At 49.6% G+C, this 24,057-nt stretch overlaps 1 protein-coding gene across 7 annotated transcripts in view; it reads right to left on the minus strand.

Annotated features, from left to right (window-relative positions):
* Nucleotides 1-18,156: 18,156 nt before the first annotated feature.
* Nucleotides 18,157-24,057, minus strand: part of ACACA (acetyl-CoA carboxylase alpha) — a 286,531-nt gene continuing 280,630 nt past the window's right edge. For all 7 annotated transcript variants that reach the window (XM_070772628.1, XM_070772626.1, XM_070772625.1 and 4 more), the window contains 2 exons: nt 21,714-21,850; nt 18,157-19,888 (listed from right to left, as the gene is read on the minus strand). In XM_070772628.1, coding sequence (XP_070628729.1) covers nt 19,765-19,888; nt 21,714-21,850 — 261 coding nt within the window. In that variant the 3' untranslated portion in view covers nt 18,157-19,764. The remainder of the gene's footprint in view (nt 19,889-21,713; nt 21,851-24,057) is intronic.

Consider the following 24,057-nt stretch of genomic DNA (forward strand, 5'->3'; position numbering starts at 1 on the left):
GCTGGGCTCCAAATGAAGTGAGTCCGAAATGCAATCTGCATCACAGTTTAGTATTAAGGTGAGCATCTGGTGGGCTTGGGGTGGGGCAGAGGTGGGGAGGAGGAGGGTTTCTCTGTCTCACAGTAATTGGACCTTGGTCCATCCTGACGTGTTTTTCTCCTCTTGGGCTTGACTGTCAGGAAAATGTTTAATTTTCAGTGTGTCTCCAGTTACTTAAAAGATCAATCAACAAAAATAGATTTCCCTCACTTTCACTCCCTTCAAAATGATCACTTTTAAAAACACAGATCATCCAACCCCATCCATCCAACTTGAGGATCCCGGATAACGCATGTTAGAAAAGCAGGTGAATAACCTCTTCACTGGCCACCCAATGCAGACCCATGTTTCCTAAAGAGACAGAACCTTTGTCATAGTCATTATCCAATGGAGAAAAAGATTTAAACAGGTACTTCAAAATGTTTGGAGTCCATCAGGTTTAATTAGAATGAATTAAAAGCCAAAGAGATGAGAAAGTGGACAGAATTTTCAGTTAAGGGAGGCTTGCATTTTAAAATTCAGAAGACCACCCTCCTTCCAGCCAAGAATAAATTGGATACTATTTTAATTGACACGGATACTGCAATTCAGTAACTGTTACCAGAAAGATTAGTTGATTGATTTGCATTTTAATAAAACTAATACTTTACATTTTGGTGGCTAATGCTGATTTTGAAATGAGTTGAGAACCGTTATCAAAGAGTTTCAATCCGGGGCCCTTTTTTCAGTGTTGACTGAAGCATTTCTCCCTTTTGTGTGAAGTTTGCTTATTTCCTTTTCATCCATTTTGACACCTCCTTGCACGGCGCTCCTAAACCACAGCCCCTGAAGACACCACCAGAGCCGCGAGGAAGCCACAGGCCCACCCGGCCCAGGTTTGCGCATGGGGCCAGAGCAGGCCGTGGGCTGTTCCCTTCAGGATGGAGAAGATAAGGCTGTCTTCTTGTCTTAGTTTATTTCACGTCAAAAATTAGAGAAACGTGGAAGGAGCAAATGAAAATAAGACTTGGCTATAACCCCATACTTTGGTCACCTGATACAAAGAGCCAACTGTTTGGAAAAGACCCTGATGCTGAGAAAGATTGAAGGCAAAATGAGAAGGGGGCAGCCGAGGATGACATGGTTGGATAGCATCACCGACTCAACGGACTTGAGTTTGAGCAAACTCCGGGAGATAGTGAAGGACAGGGAAGCCACGCCTGGTGTGCTACAGTCCAAGGGGTCGCAAGACATGACTTAGTGACTGAACAACAACAAAAATTATCCCTCCACTCAAAAAGATCCCCTTCTCGTTAACCTGTGTTCCTTTATCACCCTTGCCTGCATATACACACTGTGGTACCCAGTGGCCTCTTCTCGGGGTGCGGGAGGGTCCAGGGAGCAGTGCAGGTGGGAGGCTTCGTTTGTCCTTCTGGACTGTTTGAAATGTTACCCTTTTCAAAGCAGCAAAAACAAAATGCACGCGGCCCCCTCCACCTAACATCCATACACCACCCATTGAGAACCACCCATAGGTTGCACTCTGCATTTTATTAGTAGTACTACAAGAGAAGGTTGTTTCCACGTTTTTAAAGATCTCACTGAAGTATTTTAATTGCTAACTAATAATTCCATTAGTCTTTGCCTACTAAACCAAATCCCCCTCTTGTTGAACACTTAGACTGTTACACTTGTTTGCTATTATGAATATTGTTTCAGGAGAATATTCCTGCATAAAGCTTCTTTGTTGTCCTTTGAAATTATTGTTTTTCTTGGCGTGGCTCTTCGGGAGTAAAATGAACCAAGTGAATGAGTCCAAATACTTTGAAAGTTCTGACAGAGGCTTGTTCTAGGGCCCACCTGCTTCTCACGTGCCGTAGGCTGGGCCGTCTGCAGTGAAGGGTGTTGAGAGGCAGAGAGGAGGTCGGCCCTGGACTCTGATCCTGGGGTTTATTTCTTGCTCCCCAGGGAGCCCTTGAAATCAGCGTCCTCCTCGGGGAGGATTAAAGAGCTGCGGCCTCTCGTGCTCCGAGATGCTCCAGTGAAAGATGGTGGATAAATAGGAAGTGACACTAGCCTCTCCCTCCCCGGCCCCCGCGTGCGTTTTCTAGCCGCTGGATCACACGCTGTTCCCCCCTCTCCCCACTGGCTTCCTGCTCTTGCTACCTTCAGCGCTTTCATCCCGGCGGTCTCTTTGGTGCGTTTTCCTTGCCTTGCGTGAGTTTGTGTTCCTCCCCACACTGCCTTTAGGGTGTAGCCAGACTCTCCATGGTCACCGGCCAAGAATGCTTGTTGAGCATCGTTCAGGAACCCTGAGAGCCCACAGAACACCGGGGAACGTCGGTTCTGACAAGTTCAGCAACAAATTCTGTGTCTCCAGTTTAGGAAAGCCGATTCCTTTCAGTGGTTGAGTTTCCTGGTCTCCACATACGACTCATCCGGGATTACTGCCTCTTGGCCTCTTACCATTTCATCCACAAGGAGCTGACTTTGAGGCTCAGTGGATCCGAACCTTCCCCACCATGGTGCGGTCACCGTGCATGTGAGACAGCAAGATCCGTGCCTCCCTGGGTCAGGCTCACAGGCGACACAGCTACTTCTCAGGGGCGAAGGGTGTCGTGGGGAAGCCCGAGGTTCCTGCTACGGAAGTGTGGGTGTTCTGTGCCAGGGCGGATGGCTCCCCTCCTGACATCCTGATGGGCTGCACTTGGTGTTCAAGAAAGGCACGTACAAGCAGTGAGCCTTGTCTAAAGTGAATGAAGTTTGTGTTCTACATCTGAGTTTGTGTTTTTAATTTGTGTGTGTGGGTGTGTTTGTACTGGGGGGACAGTTGTGCTAGGAATTAAGTTGAACTTGCCTTGGTCATTCTGTTTAAATCTTACCTGTCTCACTTTCTCTTTTTTTCGTTTCTTTTTCTTCATAACATTTTAAAAATAATTGCCAGTAATTTGGTAAGTTCATTAACTAATCCTTAAGTCCTGGGGATCCATATCACCCTGCTGACTTGCAAATATTCAATTTGTTCAACAGCTGTGTTGATGAAGCCCTCATTACCTGCTCCTTGTCTGGAGAGGAGAGGGATGGTGTAAATGCAGAGTGAGTATGCCTTATCTAACTTTTGTTTTTCTTGTCTGTCTGTAGATTTCCTTTACCAGCCCCTTGCCCGTCATGTGGGGTCTTTCAATAAAGTCGTCGCCTCAGCGGCATTTATATTCCTGAGAAGTTTGCTCGGTTTATTTCCCTGGTCCAGGGTTCTCAGTTCATTTGTTGAGGTCAAGGACACTGAATTCTCAGGAAAGAAAATTTAAAAGAATGGAGAGAGAGAGAGGAAAAAAAAAATCCCAGATTACTGATAGGGAAGAAATGGAATCTAAGGTCCCCAGCAGGAACGGTAACACATACAGATTCCTGCCCAGCCTCCGCTCACCCCGTCTGCCTCTTTATGGCGGGGCTGGAAATGAGCCGGGGTGCCCTGGACCGGCAGGCTCCCCGCCCCATGGTGCTGGCTGCTTCTGCCGCCTGACCTCCCCTCCCTGGGTGTTGAGGGGTGTGTGCCCCGGTTCTCACATAGGCTTGGAAGCACAGAGTTCGTCCTGCAAGGGGCTGGTGTGACCTTCTGTGTCAAGGACAGATATGAACAGAAGGTGGTGGAGTGGGAAGAACATTAGATTAGAAGTCAAACCTGCCAGGGTGTGACCTGGAGGAAGCCTGTTGACCTCTGAGCCTGGGGTGGGGCAGGGGCCCTCCTCACTGCGATGAGGGTCAGCCACCCTGGTTCCTGAGGCCGCCCGGTCCTAAAGCAGCTGTCTGCATGGAAAGGCGTGTCTTGCCTTGGGTCTAGCACGGATGCAGGAATGCTTTTCTCTCCACTCCTCCGGGTGGGTGTTGACCTCTTGCTGTGTGCCCGGTGCTGGGGGAGGTGATGGTGGCGGAGGACTGTCTGGACAGGTGACCTGAGCCCCAGTGGGGACTTTCTGTCCAGTGAGTCCTGCAACCTCTAACTTCAGTCTGATCGGACCCTTAGCTGCACTGGATTTCCTTGTATTAATGGTGGGGCTCCAGCCCTATTTCAGGCCAGGGTCACTTTCCCGGGCTCCGGTCCTCCAAGGTGAGAGCTCGGCCTGGTAGGAGGGCAGCTGCCGCGGGGCTCATGGGCCCTGGCGCTTGGGGCACTAACGCCCGCCTCCGCCTCTGACAGCGCGGGCCCAGGGCGCCCAGGTGTTGGTGTGCAGGTGAGGCCGATGCTGCGCACCAAGTGACGCGGCTCCCCGGCTTCTGCCTCCACGGCGAGGGCGCCTCCCAGCTCCGTGTGGCTCCTGCTTCCTCGTGGCCGGTTTGCCTTCCGCTCTCCTCTGGGGAGTCCCGGAGAGCCTCTTCCAACCCCGAGAGCATCCAGAGCGTCTAGACCACAGCCATGCAGTTGCGCCTCCCGGGAGGACGGTAGAATCGCCCATAGTCACTGGCGACGTGTGGCCTTTGAGCCCTTGGAGAGCGAGTCTACACGGGTATCTCCCCGTCTTCCACGTGCACGTGTGCTAGGTCGCTTCAGTCGTGTCTGACTCTGGGCGACCCCACGGACTGCAGCCCACCAGGCTCCTCTGTCCATGGGATTCTCCAGGCAAGAGTACTGGAGTGGGGTGCCATGCCCTCCTCCAGGGCATCTTTCCGACCCAGGGCTGGAACCAGCAGCTCTTAAGTCTCCCGCACTCGCAGGCGGGTTCTTTACCACTGACCCACTGGGAGGCCCTTCACGAGTCTCAGCAGACGCCAAAGCTCGAACCAAGGGAAGTGGAAACAGACGGGGCGCCAAGAGCTGCCGCGGTCCGGAGGCCCCGAGTGCAGCCAGCCGGGTCGGTGCCTCACTGCAGGCCCGGGAGGGTGACCCGGGGTCTGGGGAAGCGGGGGTCTCCCGCCTCGACGCCCAGTGTGGCCACAGGACAGATGGGGAGCTTGGGCGCGAACCGAGAGCCGGCTCCCTGAGGCCAGAAAATTATTCTCCAGTTTGACTCTTGTGTCCTTTAAAGTTGAAGCGCAGGGCACTTGGTTTCAAGAGTTAAATGTAAGGCTAATACGGGGCACTTTCAGTGTGATAACTTGGAGTTCATATTGTTGGGGGAGATAAGCAGCGGGAGCAGGTGCTTCTTGTATTCACTTATCAGCGCTCCGGCTGCCCAGGCGCTCTGATGCTGCGGGCGCGTCTCGGAGTAAGGCTTCTTGGGCCCCCGGGGCCACTGTTTCATCTGCCGACCTCGCAGGTGGGGTGAGGCCTTCATTCCCAGGGGTGCGGGGCGGGGAAGAGGAGGCGGGGGTCCCCGGCCGCCCCGCCCGGAGCTCGCTCAGCCCCTCGGAGAGGCTGCAGTTTAAGGTCACAGCCTGATGCTCGTGGAGGAGAGTGAGAGGGGAGGGACTCGAGGCCTAGTTCTCGGTTATATAATTAAGCCGAGATGTTCCTTCCTGAAGGAACAAAAAGAGGCCAAGGACAGCTTAATTGAAACCTGGAGATTGCTTCTCCAGGAGCGGCCTGAGCAAGTGGGCCGAGGCAGAGCGTCAGCCCTGGCGGGTGGGCCGCACGACCTCGCGGGCCCTGGGCCCGGCGCCAGCCTCCGTGGTTGGGGGGCGCGGGGGGCGTTACTGGGCGCGGGAGCCTCCCCTTGGCTTCCTGGGAGTTGAGCCTTTAGGTTCTTCAGGCCCCAGTGGGGAGGTGTGGAGGGGAGCTGGCCGCCCTCACTGACCCTTGTCTCGCCCTGTGGGTCCCTAAACGGCACGGAGTAGCCCCACCCACGGACGGTCTCCAGGGCCTTTAAAAGGTGCGCCCCTCTCGGCCCGGCCGGCTGTTGCGCAGTCGTTCCTGAGCGGATGAGTGATGGCGCAATGGTGATGCTTTACTAGCTGCAGACAGGGCTGCTCCTGAGAACCCAGGCGTGTCTCATACCTGTTCATCCACTGGCTCCAGACGGAAAGGACTTTCCTCCCGTCTCCTTCCCTCTCCCCCACCCCCAGAAGAGAATTTCAACTTTAAGACAAACAACTTCATTTACAAGTGTGTCTCTAATTAGCTCCAGAATTAGGAAAGCTGAGTTTTCCCCCATAGATCGGCTAAACCCTCGAGGGAGACTGGTGGGATAGAGAGAATCGCGTTTCCAATTATTTTGTTGAATTGCTAATTTAGTTATTGTGCCTGGTGTAATTGTGATGGGTATTGGGTGTGCAATTCAATTTGTTTTAAATATTTGTGGGAAGGCTGATCAGTAATGGAGCTGACCTATTTTGTGGCCCAAATTGAGGGAAAAAAAGACTAAAACACAACAGCCACAAAGATATAGTTTGTTTCCATTTTTATTTTGATCTCTCTTATCCCTCTTAAGACCACTGATGCAACAAAAGGATTAAATTCAAAGATGACAGCACTTTGATCTTCTCCCTTTGAAAGCTTAACTGTCCTTGGTCGTTTAATATGCAGATATTTTAGGGTTGGCCTCAGATGCAAGGCTGGAGTTGAGAGGTTCTGCCTCCCAGTGTGTGCCTAAAAGTGGTTTGGGGGCTTGCCCGTGTGTAAGGCAGAGGAGGTGGCGTCTGTAGCCCCCGGGGCTAGTTGGTCGGCTGCTGGGGCACCTTCCCTCCAGGCAGTGCTGCTCTCAGGGGCCGGAGACCCCGAGCCCCACCCAGGCAGGGCTGCACCTGCTCTGTGCTCCTGTGACCAACGTTAGGTGTGAAGTCCTCTCACTGCTGACTCTGATGCCGGAGGGGCTCCTTGATGGCCAGCCTCGTCTGAATTCCCCTCTTCAGGGTCTCCCCACCACTCAGCCAGCGTCTGGGCCGGGGGAGTACCTGTGATGTACACTCTTTACATGCCTCTCAGGTGCCCAGTCAATCAGCCCGGTCTGGGCCAGGAGCAGGGCTTGTGGGCAAGAGCATCTCCCGGAGCTCTGCTGGGACTCGAGGTCGTAGGAACAAAGTGCAGGACTCTGCCTGCTTCTCGAGAAGCGTGCACGAGAGTACCAGATGGTGCAGCGGCCAGTGCTGCGAGCAGCCTAGGAGCCCCCCACCAGGTCCCTGCAAAGCCTTCTCAGACGCAGGCAGGGTGTGGTTGGGCAAGATCAGAGGGTGGCAGACCTGAACAGATTTGGAGGAAAAGTAGTAATAAAATGCGTCATAGCCGAAAAATGATCCTAAAAAGATCATCCTGTAACTCGATTAACTTAGGCACCAGGGTCAGTTTCTGTACTTAAGCTGCCGAATTGAAGTTTACACTTTGTTCCTACGTGAGAGATCACCAGGGCCATCAGAAGGCACTTCACACGCAGGTGGTCTTGTTTCTCTCTCAACGAGCCTTGCTCCAGGGCCTGGGAGGGAAGAGCTGTGGGCACAGCTCTGCACGTGGAGGATCTGAGTCCTGTGGGAAAACTAACAGGAAGATGGTCAGTGCACAGGCAATGCTGACTGTAAACGTTTCCCTGTGAAGTCTGGGAGGCTGTCGCAGAGCAAGCCAGCAGCGTCGGGAGGAGGAGTTAGTAAAAACAGCAGAGGCAGAAGGGCAGACTGTTGGGTATTGTTGGTAAGGTTAGTGCACCCCAGCCCCTTGCTGGTTACAGTTTTTTTGCAGCTTTGATATTGAGGTGTAATTTACATGCCATAAAATCCACTCATCGTAAAGGTGCAACTGGGGGATTTTTAGTAGGTTTGGCAAATTGTGCTGCCCGTCAACACACTCTATCCATTTTAGAACATTTCATCACCCTAACAGCTAACTCTGTGCTGGTTTGCAGTTGATCCTCAAGCCCGTCCCTGCCTGAGGCAATGACCGGACTGCTTTTTGTAGCTATAGATTTGTCTTTTCTGAATGTTTCGTATAAATAAGATCACACACTATGCAGTCTTTGTGTCTGGCTTCTTTCACTGAGCTTAAGGTGCATCCACGTCAGAGCATATGTGGGTAGTTTGAGTCTTTTTATCACAGATGGGCACCACATTTTGCTGACCTCTTTGCCTACTGATGACCATTTGGGTTGTTTCCAGACTTGGGCCGTTACGTGTGAGACTGACGTAAATAATCACAAATCTTTGTGTAACCTGTTTTCATTTCTCTTGGCTGGATACCTAGGTGTGGAGTTGCTGGGTCATGTGGTAAGGTTACATTTAACGTTTTGAGAAACTGCCAAACTGTTTTCCACGGTGACTGCGCCACTGTACACTCCCAGCGGCCGTGTGAGTTCCAGTCGCTCCACGGCTACACTTGTTACCGTTTGCATTATGATTATAGCCGTTCTAGTGAGCGTGGGCTTTCACTGTGGCTTTAATTTCTATTTCCCTAGTGACTAGTGAACTGCTATTCATGTGTTTGTCGGCTGGGTTCAGTTGCCAAGTCGTGTCTGACTCTCTGTCATCCTGTGGACGGCAGCCCACCCGGCTTCCCTGTCCTCTACCATCGCCCAGCGTTTGCTCAGATTCACATCCATTGAGTCGGTGACGCTGTTTAACCATCTCATCCTAGGCCGCCCCCTACTCCTCCTGCCTTCAGTCTTTCCCAGCATCAAAGCCTTTCCAATCACTCAGCTCTTTGCATCAAGTGGCCAAAGTATTGGAACTTCAGCATCAGTCTTCCAATGAATATTCAGGACTGATCTCCTTCAGAATGGACTGGTTGGATCTCCTTGCAGTCCAAGGGACTCTCAAGAGTCTTCTCCAGCACCACAGTTTGAAAGCATCAATTCTTCGATGCTCAGCCTTCTTTAAGGTCCAGCTCTCACACGTGTACATGATTACTGGTAAAAACCATAGCTTTGACTATACAGACCTTTGTCAGCAAAGTGACGTTTCTACTTTTTATTCATATATTTACCTTCTTTGGTGAAGTGTCTATTCAGATTTTTTGCTCATTTTAATTGAGTTGCTTGTCTTATTGCATCATAAGAATTCTTTATATATTCTGCATACAGATACCCTATCGGAAAATGACTTGCAAATATTTTCCCCAGTTTGTAGCTAGTCTTTGCATGTTCTTAATGCTGTCCTGTGGTCACATATGGATGTGAGAGTTGGACTGTGAAGAAAGTTGAGCACCGAAGAATTGATAGTTTTGAACTGTGGTGTTAGAGAAGACTCTTGAGAGTCCCTTGGACTGCAAGGAGATCCAACCAGTCCATTCTAAAGGAGATCAGACTTGGCTATTCATTGGAAGGACCGATGCTAAAGCTAAAACTCCACTACTTTGGCCACCTCATGTGAAGAATTGACTTACTGGAAAAGACCCTGATGCTGGGAGGGACTGGGGGCAGGAGGAGAAGGGGACGACAGAGGATGAGATGGCTGGATGGCATCACCGACTTGATGGACATGAGTTTGAGTAAACTCCGGGAGTTGGTGATGGACAGGGAGGCCTGGCGTGCTGCGATTCATGGGGTCGCAGAGAGTCAGACACGACTGAGCAACTGAACTGAACTGAATGCTGTCTTTTGAATCACAAACATTTAAAAATTTTGATGTTCTAATTTATCAGTTTTTTTTCTTTTATGGATTGTTTTTGGTGTCAGATCTAAGAAATCTTAACCCACCCAACCCAAGGCACCAAAGATTTTTCTGTTATACTCCAGAAGTTTTACAGTTTTCACTCTTACATTTAGGCCTATAATCCATTCTGAGTTAATTTTTGCATATGATGTGAGGGTCTAAAACTAAACTTTTTGCATGTGCATATCTAATTATCCCAGAATCATTTGTTGAAAAGATTATTTTTCCCCTCGTCAAATTGCCTTAACTCATTTGTACAAAATCAATTGACCATGATGTGAGGATTTATTTCCAGACTCTTAATTTTGTCCCATTCTACTTGCCTGTTTTTATACCAGTGAAAGTTTTTTATAATTGGGTAGTTTATGTTCACATTTTTATTAAAATCATTTTGGCTATTCTGGGTTTGTTGTATTTCCATACACATTTTTGGACAAATTTGTTAGTTTCTCTAACAATGCTTGCTGGGATTTTGATAGGGATTACATTGAGTCTATAGATCAATTTAGGGAGCAACGCCATCGTAGCAATGTTGACTTCCATTCATGAACATGGAATATCTCACTTCTATTCAGCGTTTCTCAGCAGGGTTTTATAATTTTCAACATATGAACCTTGCGGTTCTTTTGTCAGATTTATTCCTAAGTATTTTATTGTTTTCGATGATATTGTCAATGAAATGTTTCATTTTTGAATTGTTCCTTGCTAGTATATAGAAATGCCATTGTTTTTTCTGGTGGTGGTTTAGTGATCTTGTCCCTGTGACTTTGTTGAATTTGTTTTAGTTCTAGTTTTTAAAAATAGATTCCTCAGAGGATCATTCCATCTGTGAAAAAAGGCAGTTTTAATCTTTCTTTCCAATACATGACTTAAATTTTCATTTATTTAGCCTGTTCCACTGGCCCGAACCTCTAAAACTATGCTGAGTAGAAGTGGCAAGAGTTGACATTTTTGCCTTATTTCTGATCTTAGGAATAAAAACATTTAGCCTTTCACCATTAAGTTTGACATTAGTTGAGTTTTTTTTTTTTTTTTTTTTCTGGAATGGGTGTTGGATTTTATGAAATGCTTTTTCTGCATCTGTTGAGATGGTCATGTGGTTTTTGCCCTTTGTGCTTTTAATATGGTGTATTAGTTAATTCATTTGTGTGTTTGCCCTCCTGGGACAGATCTCACCTGGCTGTGTTGTATAATTTTTTTGAAATACGTTGCTGGATTCAACCAGCTAGTATTTGCTTAGAATTTTTGTGTCTTACATTCGTGAGACGTATTTGTCTGTAGTTTCCTTTTCTTGTGATGCCTTTGTTGGCTTTGATTTCAGGGTAATACTGGCCTCTAGAATGAATTGGAAAGTGTTTTTCTTTTTTGAAAAATATTTGTGAAAGATTCATATTTCTTCTCTAAATATAGCAAATTCACCAGTAAGACCTTCTAAGACTGAGCTTTTCTTTGTGAGATTTTTAATTACTAATTTAGTGTTTTTTTTTTTTAACCTCTTATAGGTCTATTCAGACTTTGTTTATTCCTAAGTCAGTTTTGGTAAATTGTGTCTTTCTAGGACTTTGTTCATTTAAGTTGTCTAATTTGTTGACATAGAGTGGCTTATACAATTCCTTTATTATCATCTTAATTTCCATAGGGTCACTAGCAATATCTCCTGTTTCATTTCTGAATCTGGAAATTTTGTCTTCTCTCTTCTTGTCAATTTAAAAAATCTTTTCAAAGCACTAACTTTTGATTTTATTAATGTTTCTCTTTCTTTTCTGTCTCATTAGTTATCACTCTGACCTTTATTTTTTGTTCATTCTGCTTACTTTGAGTTCAGTTTGTTCTCTTTTTTCCAGTTTCTTAGGATGGAAGTTATTGATATAGGAATCTGTTATTGTTGAATTGTCTATTTTTTCATTTACTTCTGTTAATTTTTGCTTTATGTATTTTGGGACTCTGTTTTAGCTGTGTATGCATTTGAGGAAAAAATGGACACAAAAGTTACCGATAACTACATTAAGTTTGAAAAGACTAAACAGGCCAATCAAAAGACAGGGGCTGTCAGACTGGATGCAAAATAACTCAGCTCTTCCAGGTCCACAAGAAACATACTTTAGATTCAAAGACAAATAAGGTTAAAAGTAGAGAAAACCCTGTATCATAAACACGATGGAGTGGCTGCAAGTCGGACAGTCCCTGTCTTTTGACTGGGACTTTCAAATTTCGTGTAGTTATTTTTTGTTCATTTTCTCCTCCCTTATGTCTTCTTTTGTGTTAAATACTATGCTATTTTAATTTCATTATTGTTGCTTTTGCTATATATATATATATATTTTAAATTGTGGTAAAATACTTAAAATTTACTATCTTATTTAAACATTTTTTAAATTAATTTTTTTGGCCACACTGTGTGGCATGCGGGAGCTTAATTAGACCAGGGATCAAACCTCTGCTCCCTGCAGTGGAAACGCCGACTGTCAGGGTAGTCCTTAACCATTTTAAAGTGTATGGTTTAGTAATGCCAAGTATATTCCCACTGTGGTGTAACAGAGCTCCAGAAATTACTCAGCTTGCAAAAGCTGAGATTCTATACCCATCAAGCAATAACACCCCGTTTTCCTCTCCCTTTGCTGCTGCTAAGTCACTTCAGTCGTGTCCGACTCTGTGCGACCCCAGAGACGGCAGCCCACCAGGCTCCCCCGTCCCTGGGATTCTCCAGGCAAGAACACTGGAGTGGGCTCCCATTTCCTTCTCCAATGCATGAAAGTGAGAAGTGAAAGGGAAGTCGCCCAGTCGTGTCCGACTCTTCGTGACCCCATGGACTGCAGCCCACCAGGCTCCTCCGTCCACGGGATTTTCCAGGCAAGAGCGCTGGAGTGGGGTGCCACCACTGTGCATTCTTTTTCATGAATCTTGGCTACTTTAGATATCTCATATAAATGAAATCCTACAGTATTTGTCTTTTCTTGTGACTGGCTTATTTCATGAAGCATCATGTCTTCTGCTTTCAACTATTTTGTGTATATACCTAGAATTTGGATTGTTGGATCATATGGTAATTCTATTTTTAATTTTTTTGAGGAACTGCCATATTGTTTTCTATAGTGGTTGCACCTTTTTACAATCTCACCAACAGTGCAAAGGGTTCTAATTTCTCCACATCCTCACCAACAGTATTTTGTTTTTTTCCATAGAAGCTATCTCAGTGGTGTGAGATGATATCTCATTGTGATCGACTTGCATTTCTCTAATGATTAGTAATGCTGAGGTGCTGAGCATCTTTTCATGTGCTTTTTGGCCATTTATATAGAATCCTAAGGGAAACATCTATTCAAGCTGTATGCCCATTTAAAAATCAAGTTATTTGGGTTTTTCTGTTGAATTGTAGAAGTTCTTTATATATTCTGTATATTAACTAAGAGATGTATGATTTGCATTTACTATGTGTTGTTAAGTTACTTTCTTAATGGTTGTTCTAAGGAGTACATTGTAAGCTGAGATAAATACTAACTTCTGGTAAAATATAGAACTTTGGTTTTTATATAGCTTGGTATTTCTTCCCCTTCCCTTTGTCATCATATTTATTATATTTTCATATGCTGTAGACCCCCAGAATAGAGCAATATAATTACTGTTTTATGTAACTGTATGCCTTGGAGAAGACTCTTGAGAGTCCCTTGGACTGCAAGGAGATCCAACCAGTCCATTCTAAAGGAGATCAGACTTGGCTATTCATTGGAAGGACTGATGCTAAAGCTGAAACTCCAATACTTTGGCCACCTCATGCGAAGAATTGACTCATTGGAAAAGACCCTGATGCTGGGAGGGATTGGGGGCAGGAGGAGAAGGGGACGACAGAGGATGAGATGGCTGGATGGCATCACCGACTCGATGGACATGAGTTTGAGTGAACTCTGGGAGTTGGTGATGGACAGGGAGGCCTGGCGTGCTGCGATTCATGGGGTCACAAAGAGTGGGACACGACTGAGCAACTAAACTGAACTGATGCCAACAAAGATTCGTCTAGTCAAGGCTAAGGTTTTTCCAGTAGTCATGAACGGATGTGAGAGTTGGGATTATAAAGAAAGCTGAGTGCCAAAGAATTGATGCTTTTGAACTGTGGTGTTGGAGAAGACTCTTGAGAGACCCTTGGACTGCAAGGAGATCCAACCAGTCCATTCTAAAGGAAATCAGTCCTGAATGTTCATTGGAAGGACTGATGCTGAAGCTGAAACTCCAATACTTTGGCCACCTGATGCGAAGAGCTGACTCATTGGAAAAGACCCTGATGCTGGGAAAGATTGAAGGTGGGAGGATAAGGGGACGACAGAGGATGAGATGGTTGGATGGCATCACCGACTCAATGGACATGAGTTAGAGTATTTTACAAAGTTAAAAGAGAACACACAATTTACTCATGTATTTGCCTTTTCGAGTACCTCTCTTCTTATCTTTGTGTGAATTCAAATTACCACCTGAAATTACCTGGATGATTGTCTTTAATGCTTTCTTAATGTACTTGTATTTGGTTTTGGCTGTGCTGGCTGTCTTGCTGCACAGGCTTTCCTGTAGTTGTGGCGAGCCGGGGCTGCTCTTGGCTGCGGTGCTCGGGCTTCTCATTGTGGTGGCTTCTCTTGTTGCGGAGCATCGGCTCCACGACCCTTGGGCTTCAGTAGTTGTGGTGCAAGGGCTCAACAGTTTTGGTTTGCAGACTCTAGAGCGCAGGCTCAACCACTGGGGCGCACAGGCTTAGTTGCTTCATGGGATGTGGGGTCTTCCCAGACCAGGGATCAAACCCGTGTCTCCTGCACTGACAGTGGATTCCTTACCACTGAACCACTCGGGGAGCCCAGCTTTAATTCTTATAAAGCAACGTATCTAGCAATGCATTCTCCCCCTTCGTTGGTGGTGGTGGGGGAGAGGGGAATGTCTTTATTTCATCTTTGTTTTGATGGATCCAGGATTCCTGGCAGACTGTTGAAGAATTTACAGTACTGTGAATATGTCGGCTCACTGCCTTGGTTTCCATTCCTGCTGCTTGTCGTTTTTGTTTCGTTGTTCCTCTGTACCTGGCGAGTTGTTTTTCTCTAGCTTCTTTCCAGAGTTTGTCTTTCAGCAGGTTGGCTGTGAAGCGTCCAGGTAGAGATCTTTCTGTGTGTAGCCTCCTTGGGAGGTACTGAGCTTCTTGGATCTGCCCGTTGTTTCCGTCCTGTAGGAAGGTTCTGGCCGTGATTTCTTCACGTATTCTCCCTCCCTGTTTCTCTTCTCTCCCATGGCACGTCTGTTACACATCACTTGTTGTACCTGATGTTGCCGTATGGATCCCTGAGGCTTGTTCATTCTTCATTCTCTCTCCTTTCTGTTCTTCACACTGGTTACTCTCTACTGCTCTATCTTCAAGTTCAGATTCTTTCTTCTGTCTTCTTGAGTCTACTACTTAGTCCCACTAGTTAATTTTTCACTTGTTATTATGCTTTACAACTCTAGAATTTTTAAATTGTGGTAAAATATACGTAACGTAAGCTACCATTTTAAGTTTTTAAAAGAACAGTTCAGTAGCATTAAGTACATTCACTTCATTTTGCAACCGTTACCACTGTCCCTGTCCAAAACTTTTTCATCATCCCAACTGAAACCCTACACCCATGAAATGACGACTCCGTTTCCTCCTCCCACAGTCCCTAGTGACCCCTCTTCTTCTTTCTCTCTGAATTTGATAATTCTAGGATACTTCATATCAGTGGAATCACATAATATTTCCTATTTTGTTTCTGACATAATGTTCCTTCCGTATCTTCAGGGGTGAAGGCTCTCTTCTAGTCTGCGTTCATCTTGCTGTATCCTCACATGGCTACGTAAGTACTTGTTCGTATGGGCAAGAATGCTGTCGGCTTTTCTTCTAATTCAGGGCCTAGATGTCTTTGTTTCTGTCTCTCTCCACCCCAAAAGGCCAATCACAGAACCAGCATGTTTGGGATCAGGCCCACCATTCAACCTCCTCTGAGCTGCCGTCTGTCTCATCTCCTTAAAAGTTGCTAATGGGCTGAGCCCACTAGGTGGATCTCAGTCCTCTCAGAGTTGAGGCTCCATGATCATTCTGCCCCTCTACCAACCACAGGGAATCCCATGTTTGGGGAGATTTTGCTTACTGAAATACTGCTTTTATGAAGATCTCCTGTCCCCGATATTTATTATTATTAACCTCCCATTGGAGCTTTTGGCCAGCATGAGGTAGCCAGGACCCCTTCCTGGGTAGGTAAATATTAGCTATCAGGAAAAAAACAGCATCATGAGCTTTTGGCACCCAACCGAGACACATGTAAAATTTCTAGAGTATTGAAAATAGTAGACAGATGCCCATTAATATGTCTGTGCCTCCTGGGGTGGCCTGGGCTTACTATCCTGGGTGACTCCTCCGGCTCAGGGACATCCACACGTGGAGCTGAGCTTGGAGCCAGATTTCTTGGTGCCCAAGGCTGTGCTCTTGTCATTCAGTGAGACTCATTTCTACATCTTTATGCCATCTCCCTGTGCCCCCAAAGCATCAAAGGTGCCCCACTCTCTCCAGGAGCATGCTGTTTGCTGGCCCAAAGTTCATCGTGGTCTGTTGCCTGCTTGCTTTCCGGGTTTCCCTGTCCTCCCCCAGGCGACTGCGGTGCCCCTCCCAGCACTCCTGCTGTCTCTGGAGGAACTCTGCAAATGCTGGAACCTGACTAGGGACGCCTGTCTTAGTGTCAGTGTCCCAGCTGGAACTCCCATCTCTCTGCCCGTAGGCTTTGGCCCTTCATCGTCTGCACACTCGTGGTCCTTAGCACTTTCAGCCTCAGCATGTGGATCAGGACAGGCCTGAGTTTTACCCTTCTTGTGCCCAAGCTGAGGAGCCAGCATTTTTGTTTAAATTTATTATTTATTTGGCTGCACCAGGTCTTAGCTGCGGCACGTGGGGTCTTCTAGTTACAGCACACAGGATCTTTAGTTCAGGCATGTGAACTCTTTAGTTGCCACACGTGGGATCTAGTTCCTTGACTGGGGATCAAACCCGGGTCCCCTGCACTGGGAGCTCGGAGTCTTAGCCGCTGGACCACCACGGAAGTCCCGGGAGCCAGCACTGGCATGAAGGTTCACCTCCCGCTCAGCACTTCTCCAGGCCTTTCACCACAGCCTGGCACTGAGCCTTGCCCGTCAGGCGTGTGGGGCGCGTCCTCCCTGGGGTGGCCCTCATTTGTCGCTGTGTTCTTGTTTTCCATCTGGGGAGAGGGGTGGGCCCACGTTAGATCACAGAACACTGGCTCTTTGGTCTGCTTCTGATTATCCCAAAGTAATACCACTGGCTGTTTCACATTTTTGTTCATTAAAAACATGGATGAAGGAAATGTCGCTCCCCAGCAGACGAAGACGCTGTAGGATCAGGCAGATTCCTGGAGGCGGCAGCAGGATCTTCCCATTCCTCTCATGACCTGCCTGGGAACCACTGGCCGGGGCTGGCTGGGCACAGGGTCGGCACCGGGTCTACACAGAGTCTGACCAGGAGGCGGGAGGAGGGCCCAGGCCTCTGTGGGGACCAGCACTCCCCGCCGAGGAGAGCCGCGGCCTCCCCCGGGCCCTGAAGCTCCCTTCTCCCTCCTTTCTAGAACATCTAGCTTGGGGTGGTTCAGACTGATAGCTTTTAAATTGTTTAAGCTCATTTTTGAAATAGCCCCCCCTTTGCTTTGCTGTACATCCTCAACAGCGGTGGACACTGCAGTGTTTAATAGTCAACTAAGGCCACTGCTCCTCTCCTGCCTCTTGTGGCCATGCCTTTCTCTGCAGATGTTATTCCTGCTTCAGAGAAACTGGAGGCAGAGGCTGAAGGCACACGAGTGCGAGCTCCCTGCCCCTCCTGCCTCTTTGTGCCCCAAGTTAATGTTCAAAAGGCATAAAGTCGCCAAATCACTCGGAGAAGCTAAAACTGCTCCCTGTGACAATGGTTTGCTAGTCAATTCACCCAGAAAACAACACAAATCGTGTCAACTCAGAGGTTCAGATCTTCATGTTCATGTCAAGACCAGTGAAACCACCCAGCCCGTCAAGGGAAAGTGGACCCGAAACCTGCCCAGCCTGGGAACGGCATCCCTGTGCTCAGCCTGGGTCACACTCTGCGGCGGGGCTTGCCTGACAAAGCTCCCTGGAACCAGAGCAAGGTGCTGGGCCGACGTGACGCACGGTGGTGACTGGTCTACCAGTGGGGAGGTTTATTTCAACGGAAAGGGAAAAGAATACATTTGACTGAAGCGCCGTGCTCATCAGGCTGCGCATCCACTGACTCCTCAGTGAGACCGGCGAAGGCTGCTTTGTGACTGGGGGGACAGACAACGCGGTGAGCTCAGGCGGGCCTTGGTGGGTCACGCTCCTGCCTTGGCAGCCACGCGTGTGCAGTGGTGGCCTCGTGTATGAAACGACTGTGCTGACTTGGCCTTAGACAAGAGCCCTGTGCAGGTAAAGACCTAAAGTGGGGGCTCTGGGGATGAAGGAGTGAGCATCACTGAATTCTCGAGACGAAGCGTTCATTTAACATGTCACAGTTTGGTGGTGGAGAGTAAACGTGCGTCACCCACCCAGCCCCTGAACAAACGCCAGGGCAAGCACAGGACCTCACACCACCTATAGGCGTGTGGAACTTTATTTATTGTAGAAAAGTATAGAGGAATAATCTGGTCAAAGATGGATCCAATTCTTGCTGGGTAAGCAGACACCAGCCACAGTGGACACTCTTCCTGGACCAAACGTCATCCCCACCTTCTCCTGCCCAGGATGGCGCTGAACCCCGCAGCAGGGCCGCCGGGCTGAGGCTCCGGGGCCAGACGGCCACACGTCCGGCCCCACGGGGCCTCTCTGCACAGGCGGTTCCCGGGGACGGGGAGAGGGGCTCTCAAATTGTGCGTGAACTGGAGGGTTAAGGCTCAAAACTGGAGCGGGTACGAAAGCATTCATACCCCTGCTTCTCAGGCGTCTTACTGAGTTCCTCCTTGGTCATCAGCGACAGATGCGATAGCTGCGCTGTAGGAACCGGATGCTCGCCCAGCCCTGCTCACCTGCCACTCTTGCTTTAGGAACACCAGCAGGTCCGGGATTGGGAAGCTCTTTCCTTGAATATACTGGTGGTTGAAAAGAAACTCTCCATCGCCCGTGAGCAGGCCCCTGCCGCTGGCCGGGGAGGGGCCCATGAGCCCGGAGGACAGCAGCACCATGAGGGGGTCGTAGTCAAGGTTCCGTGGGTCCTGTGTTCCCTGGAAGCCCCCCCACGGGGGGGAAGGCCAGTTCCTGGAGCCGAGGGCCCTGATGTCAGCGGGGCACCTTTCCATGGCTGCACGCACTGCCTGTGCGTTCGAGGAGGAGATGAAACCCGGAGTGAGCAGGAGCGCCCGCTGCTAGAAGGGTGGACCCGGGAACAGAGGCCGGCCCCGCAGGCATGCCTCACCCCGTGACTGTCAACGCCCAGCTGGATGCTGCCAGCCTTCCGCGTCCTACAGAGGCTAGCCAGCCCGCCCTTGCCGCCTGGTTTCTGTCAGGGACAGGAGGCAGCTCCCCAGCTTCTCCTCTGCCAGCCTGGACGGTGGCACCGCCAGTGGGGCCCCGGGCACCTCAGCTGGCCATGCGGTCGCCCCTGGGGCCGTGGCAGGTCAACCTCCCCGAGGTCTTTCTCAGAGAAGGGGACCTGGGCAGGGGCCCCGAAACCAGTAACAGTCACTCGGTTTCTCTACTTCTCGATCACAGTTTGGCCCGTCTTTGAGTTCCGCGGACCTGCAGACCTCACACTCTGATTTGCCTTCCTAAGCAGTGCCTCGGTGCGAGGAGACTGGGTGCCCGGCGTGTGCCCGGCCGGGTGCGGGATTGAAGAGACAGCAGCGCGAGGATCCTCCTCCCCGCTCCTGTCCCGGCCCTCCTCTGCTGCCAGTGGCCGCAGGCTCACGGGGCCAGGGCGGCCCTGCTCGGGCGCAGGAAGGCCTCGTGGTACGTGCTGTACCGTCATTGCCTCTTAGGTTCGGGGTGGGGACGGGCCTGCGGCCACAGCCAGGGTAATAAATACTGAACGGGGTGGTGTGGCCCGCGGCCCGATGTGTCGTGCGGAACCGGAGCACATCGCGGGGAAGCAAAAAGCCACGTGACTGCAGCGCTGGTCTCCTGTGCCTGCTCATTGCGGTGGTTTCGGGTGTGACCAGCGCTCTGGCCCTTGGCGCCAGAGGCAGGGCGGTGATGGGCAGAAAGCTCTTCCTACGTTGACGGCGAGTCCATCGTCGAGAGGATCCGAACGACTTCTGCTCGCTGGGTGGGCGAGATGTGCTGCGTCATGTGGACGATGGAATCCATGGCAACCTCTGGGTTGGCCTGGACCAAGCTGGAAGGGGAAATTGGGGTTGGTGAGACCGAGAGAGACAACCGTGCCTGGATCAGCGGAGCTTTAGAACCGCCGGAGAACCTGCTCCCGGGGTTCACCGTGGATCCGGCAGCCCCTGCCTCACCTCGTCTGTTTTCCTACTCGAGACAGGGCCCCCCCCCCCATAGCGCGGTCAGTACCGGATGAACTGCAAAAGCTCCACTATGTCAGAAAGTGCGGAAGTAACTTAAACCAAAACCAAGACTGGGGCATGTCACAATGATAGTGGGCCCCGCATGAAGCCGCTCCCACTGGCTAACCCTGGGACATGTGGGGCATCAAAAAACGAGTTAAAATCATTGAGAAGATGGAAGACACTCACTGGTCTATACCACTAATGAATATATAAGAAATGGGGGCATGGAGAGGACTTTTGCTGGCGGGAGAATCGGGGTGGTCACAGATGACTGGAGCGCGTGCAGGAGTTGGAATGTTACCATTTTGCAACCTCGCTGTAAACACTGGATTGGGCATGACTCACCCCCAGTGCTAAATGTAAAGCAGAAGTTCTGATGAGCAGGAATCTGCATGGCCTGTGTCTCTCCACAGACTGGTTAGTAGGTTTGAGGAGAAAGATCAGGAGTTGGACAATGGGGGAGTCGAGCAACAGCTCGACCAGGAGATGGAAGCTAACATGGGGGCCGGCAGGTGATGTCACGCGCCCTCAGACGCGGCGCCCCGTGGGCCCCACCCGCACGGACGTGACATCCGGGCTGCGAATGCACAGCCTGAATCTAACCATGAGGAGTCACGGGGCAAACTCAAAACGAGCAGTGGTCTACAAAGGGTGGTTTAGATACAAAGGCGTGGTGGTCAACTTAGAATCACTTTACATGGTTATGTCAGGGACTAGCCCTATTAGCAAAGGCACACTGAAGCACTGGGGGTAAAGGGCCATGACGGGCCATGACAGATGTAACTTACCTTTAAATGGTTCTGACAAAGGAAGAAATGCACATATGAGAGTGCTTATTCTTTTTACATATAAAACACACACAAATGACACAGCAAATGAAGAATGCGAAGAAGGGACAGTTAGGGAGCTTGGGATGGACATGTACACGTGCTTTATTTAAAATGGATAACCAGCAGGAACCTCCTCAGAGCACAGGAAACTGCTCCGTGTTAGGTGCAGCATGGAAGGGAAGGGGTCTGGGGGACCGTGGACACGTGTATGTATGGCTGAGTCCCTCTGCTGTTCTCCTGAAACTGTCACAACGCTGTTAATTGGCTGTACTCCAATATGATGTAAAGTTTAAAAAAAAACTAAAAATGATACAGCAAATGAGGCAAAATGTAAATAGCAGGCACGTCTGGGTTCAGATTTGTTCTCTGTACTGTGTTTAGCTTTGCAGTTTTTCTGTAAGGGAAATGTAGTCGAAAAGTTCAGAAAAATGTCCCCTGCAGTCTCTGCCACCCAGCCCGTGGAGGAGACAGGAGCCTTTAGAACACAGCTCCCTCTTGGCTGGGGGAGGGGAGGAGGTGGTTTCCTAGGAAACCAGGATGCAAAGAGCTTTCCTCCCAGAGCCGTTCACCCAGTTTAAGGATCTGCATCTGGAGCTAATAGTTGGACATGGTGAGCTCAGCCATCATCCCTAAGTGCCCCTGGGGACCAGCCGCTGAGCGAGTACGGTGCTCCTGGACTCTGTTCTGATCTGATCAGTGTCTCAAACAGAAGGGGCCAAAAAGACCGCGCGGCATTGTCATCTCACCGTTCGTGCAGAAGTCGCTCGTTCCCCAGAAGTGAGCCCGCCTCTGCTGAGGAGGCCCCTCCCTGGGGTCTCACCTGCGGATCTGCTTGAGGACGTAGTCTCTGCTGATGTACTTGATGTTCTCTTCAATCACCGAGCGGACGCCGTCTTCCTCTGTGAGCTGTTTCTCCAGCCACTCCACCAGATCCTTGTTGTTGTCCCAGACATAGGCCTGCGAACAGATGATGCCTGGTCAGATGCCAGGGGCCCGCCCAGGCCGGACACCCTGACTGTTCTACATCTGGGAGGGCCACTGCATTAGTGTCCTCAGCATAAAAGAGTCATGCCCAGTTCCTCCGTGACAGCTGTCTCTGTAGGAGGCGGTGGAAGCAGGCCTCAGGACAGGAGCCGTCCTCGCCCTCCCTGGCCAGCTTTCTGATGTGACACGCACTCCTGGAGAATCTACCTGGGCACTGCCCAGAGGCATCCGTGCTCACAGGGATGCTGGTGCCGCTGTTTTGTCCCTGACTGTTTAGTCAAGAGCTGAATGGGCGTGAAACACATGTGGGACTTCCCGACGGTTAAGACTCCATGCTCCCGATGCAGGGGGCCCGGGTTCAATCCCTGGTTGGGGAACTAGATCCCATACACCACAACTCAGAGTTCGAATGCCAAAGTCAGGATCCCAAGTGCTGCAGCTAAGACCCAGGGCAGCCAAATAAACAAATAAATGCTGAAAAAAGAAAGAAAGCAACTTGTGCTTTTTGAGGAGCTGAGATACGATTCCTAAGCATAGGACTCTGGTCGCCTCCGGCCACGGAGCCCGAGGCGGCCAGAGGTGAAGGGGGTCCTGCCGCCAGGTCAGAAACCTAAACCCCGGTTCACTGTGCAAGTTTTCCCGAACGGTCAGGACGTCCATCACCCCGAAAGTCTCGACACACCACCTCTCACCTCCTCCTTTCAAGATCATTTAGCCAAGCATTTCCCAGGTAGTTGACTCCATAATAATTCAGGAGTGTGTTAGAAACCTAATAGCCTTCTCCTGGCTCTCGTCTCCTCTCATTTTCTTTACAAATCATTTAGGAATCGTTTTGTTAATGGTTTCCGGAAAACCAAGTACTGCCATTAGGGCTCATTCATATTTATGTCATTTTGTTTGGGTAATTAAACACAAAGCTCGTCATTTAAAGGTGCGCTATCCTCCTCTGTTATCACTAACCGAGTCAAAGTCAGAATGACAATGAGTTTGGCGCTGTAATTTAATAGGTGGGTGCATTAGGGAGCTCGGGAGGTGGCCCAGGAAGCCTGGATACCCGCGAAGGTGCCCACACTGCAGCTGGGGTGCAGGGGGCCTGCCAGGCGCGGAGGGTGCATCCTCACACACCCCGCTGGAGGTGGCATGCGGGAGGCCAGGAGCTGCGCTGCTTCCCAAGGGTCCACGCCGGGCCTTTAAAAACAAGGGTCTCTTCTCAGACCCCTCCACTCCCCACCCCCCGTCCCCATCTCTGCCTTGGCTGGTGAGCCCGCGGGGGCTGGTTGGTTATTATATACCTTGTAACTGACTTCCACGTTTCTAACGGGTCTTAAGGAGTCCTTCACAGTGGAACAATTAAGGAGCCCACGGATTAAGGATCAGTGAGGCGCCTTTTCTAGTTCTTTTGTCCATTTCCTTTGCTGGCCCCAAATTTGCCCATCCCTGCTTGTCATCACTGGTGAGAAGGTCAGTTCTCCTGGTCAGGGCGAGGCTGAGGGGAGGTCATGCCCCAGCTCCGTGCATGGGCAGCATGCTGGCACCCTGAGGCTGAACGGCAGGCGAGTACTTTGTCCTGAGAAAAAGGAGGCACCACACCACTCTCCATCTACAAGGGTCAGGGTGGCGATCGTCCCCACGGCGAGGTGCTCTCAGCATCACGTGCCAGCCCGTCCACCCCACTCGCGGACGGCGTGCTGACGTGCCCATCTCCACCGTGGTAATCTGGACTTCTGCACATGCCCTTACTTACGAGGATTTAGGGGGAGGAAGAAAGAAAACAATGCATGCTTCTTGGGTTTCAGAATGGGGGGGTGGGGAAACCTAGATTTACCCAAGAATTCCAAAGCCTTTAGTTTAGGAGAATATTTAATACTCTTATTAATCATTTTTAATCCGTTTGCTTTTAATTAAGAAACAGCATGATGCTTTCCTATCAACATATGCCAGGGAGCAGATTAATTGTGGCTTAAGATAACTCTCCTTGATTGGTGTAATGTATTAGCTAACGAGATGCCTGCTTCTAACGATGCTCAGACGCTGCACTGGCAGGCCCGCTGCCCTCCAGAGAACATGGCTCTCCCATCCCCTCCTGCAGCCACAGAGTACGCTAGGTGTTCAAACACTGGAAAAGTTCCCAGATAGAATTAAAGCAACACGTTCCCAAGGTTTGGAAAATGTAGGCCCCC

This window comes from Bos indicus, chromosome 19 (genome assembly GCF_029378745.1).
Source record: "Bos indicus isolate NIAB-ARS_2022 breed Sahiwal x Tharparkar chromosome 19, NIAB-ARS_B.indTharparkar_mat_pri_1.0, whole genome shotgun sequence".
Lineage (NCBI taxonomy): Eukaryota > Metazoa > Chordata > Mammalia > Artiodactyla > Bovidae > Bos > Bos indicus.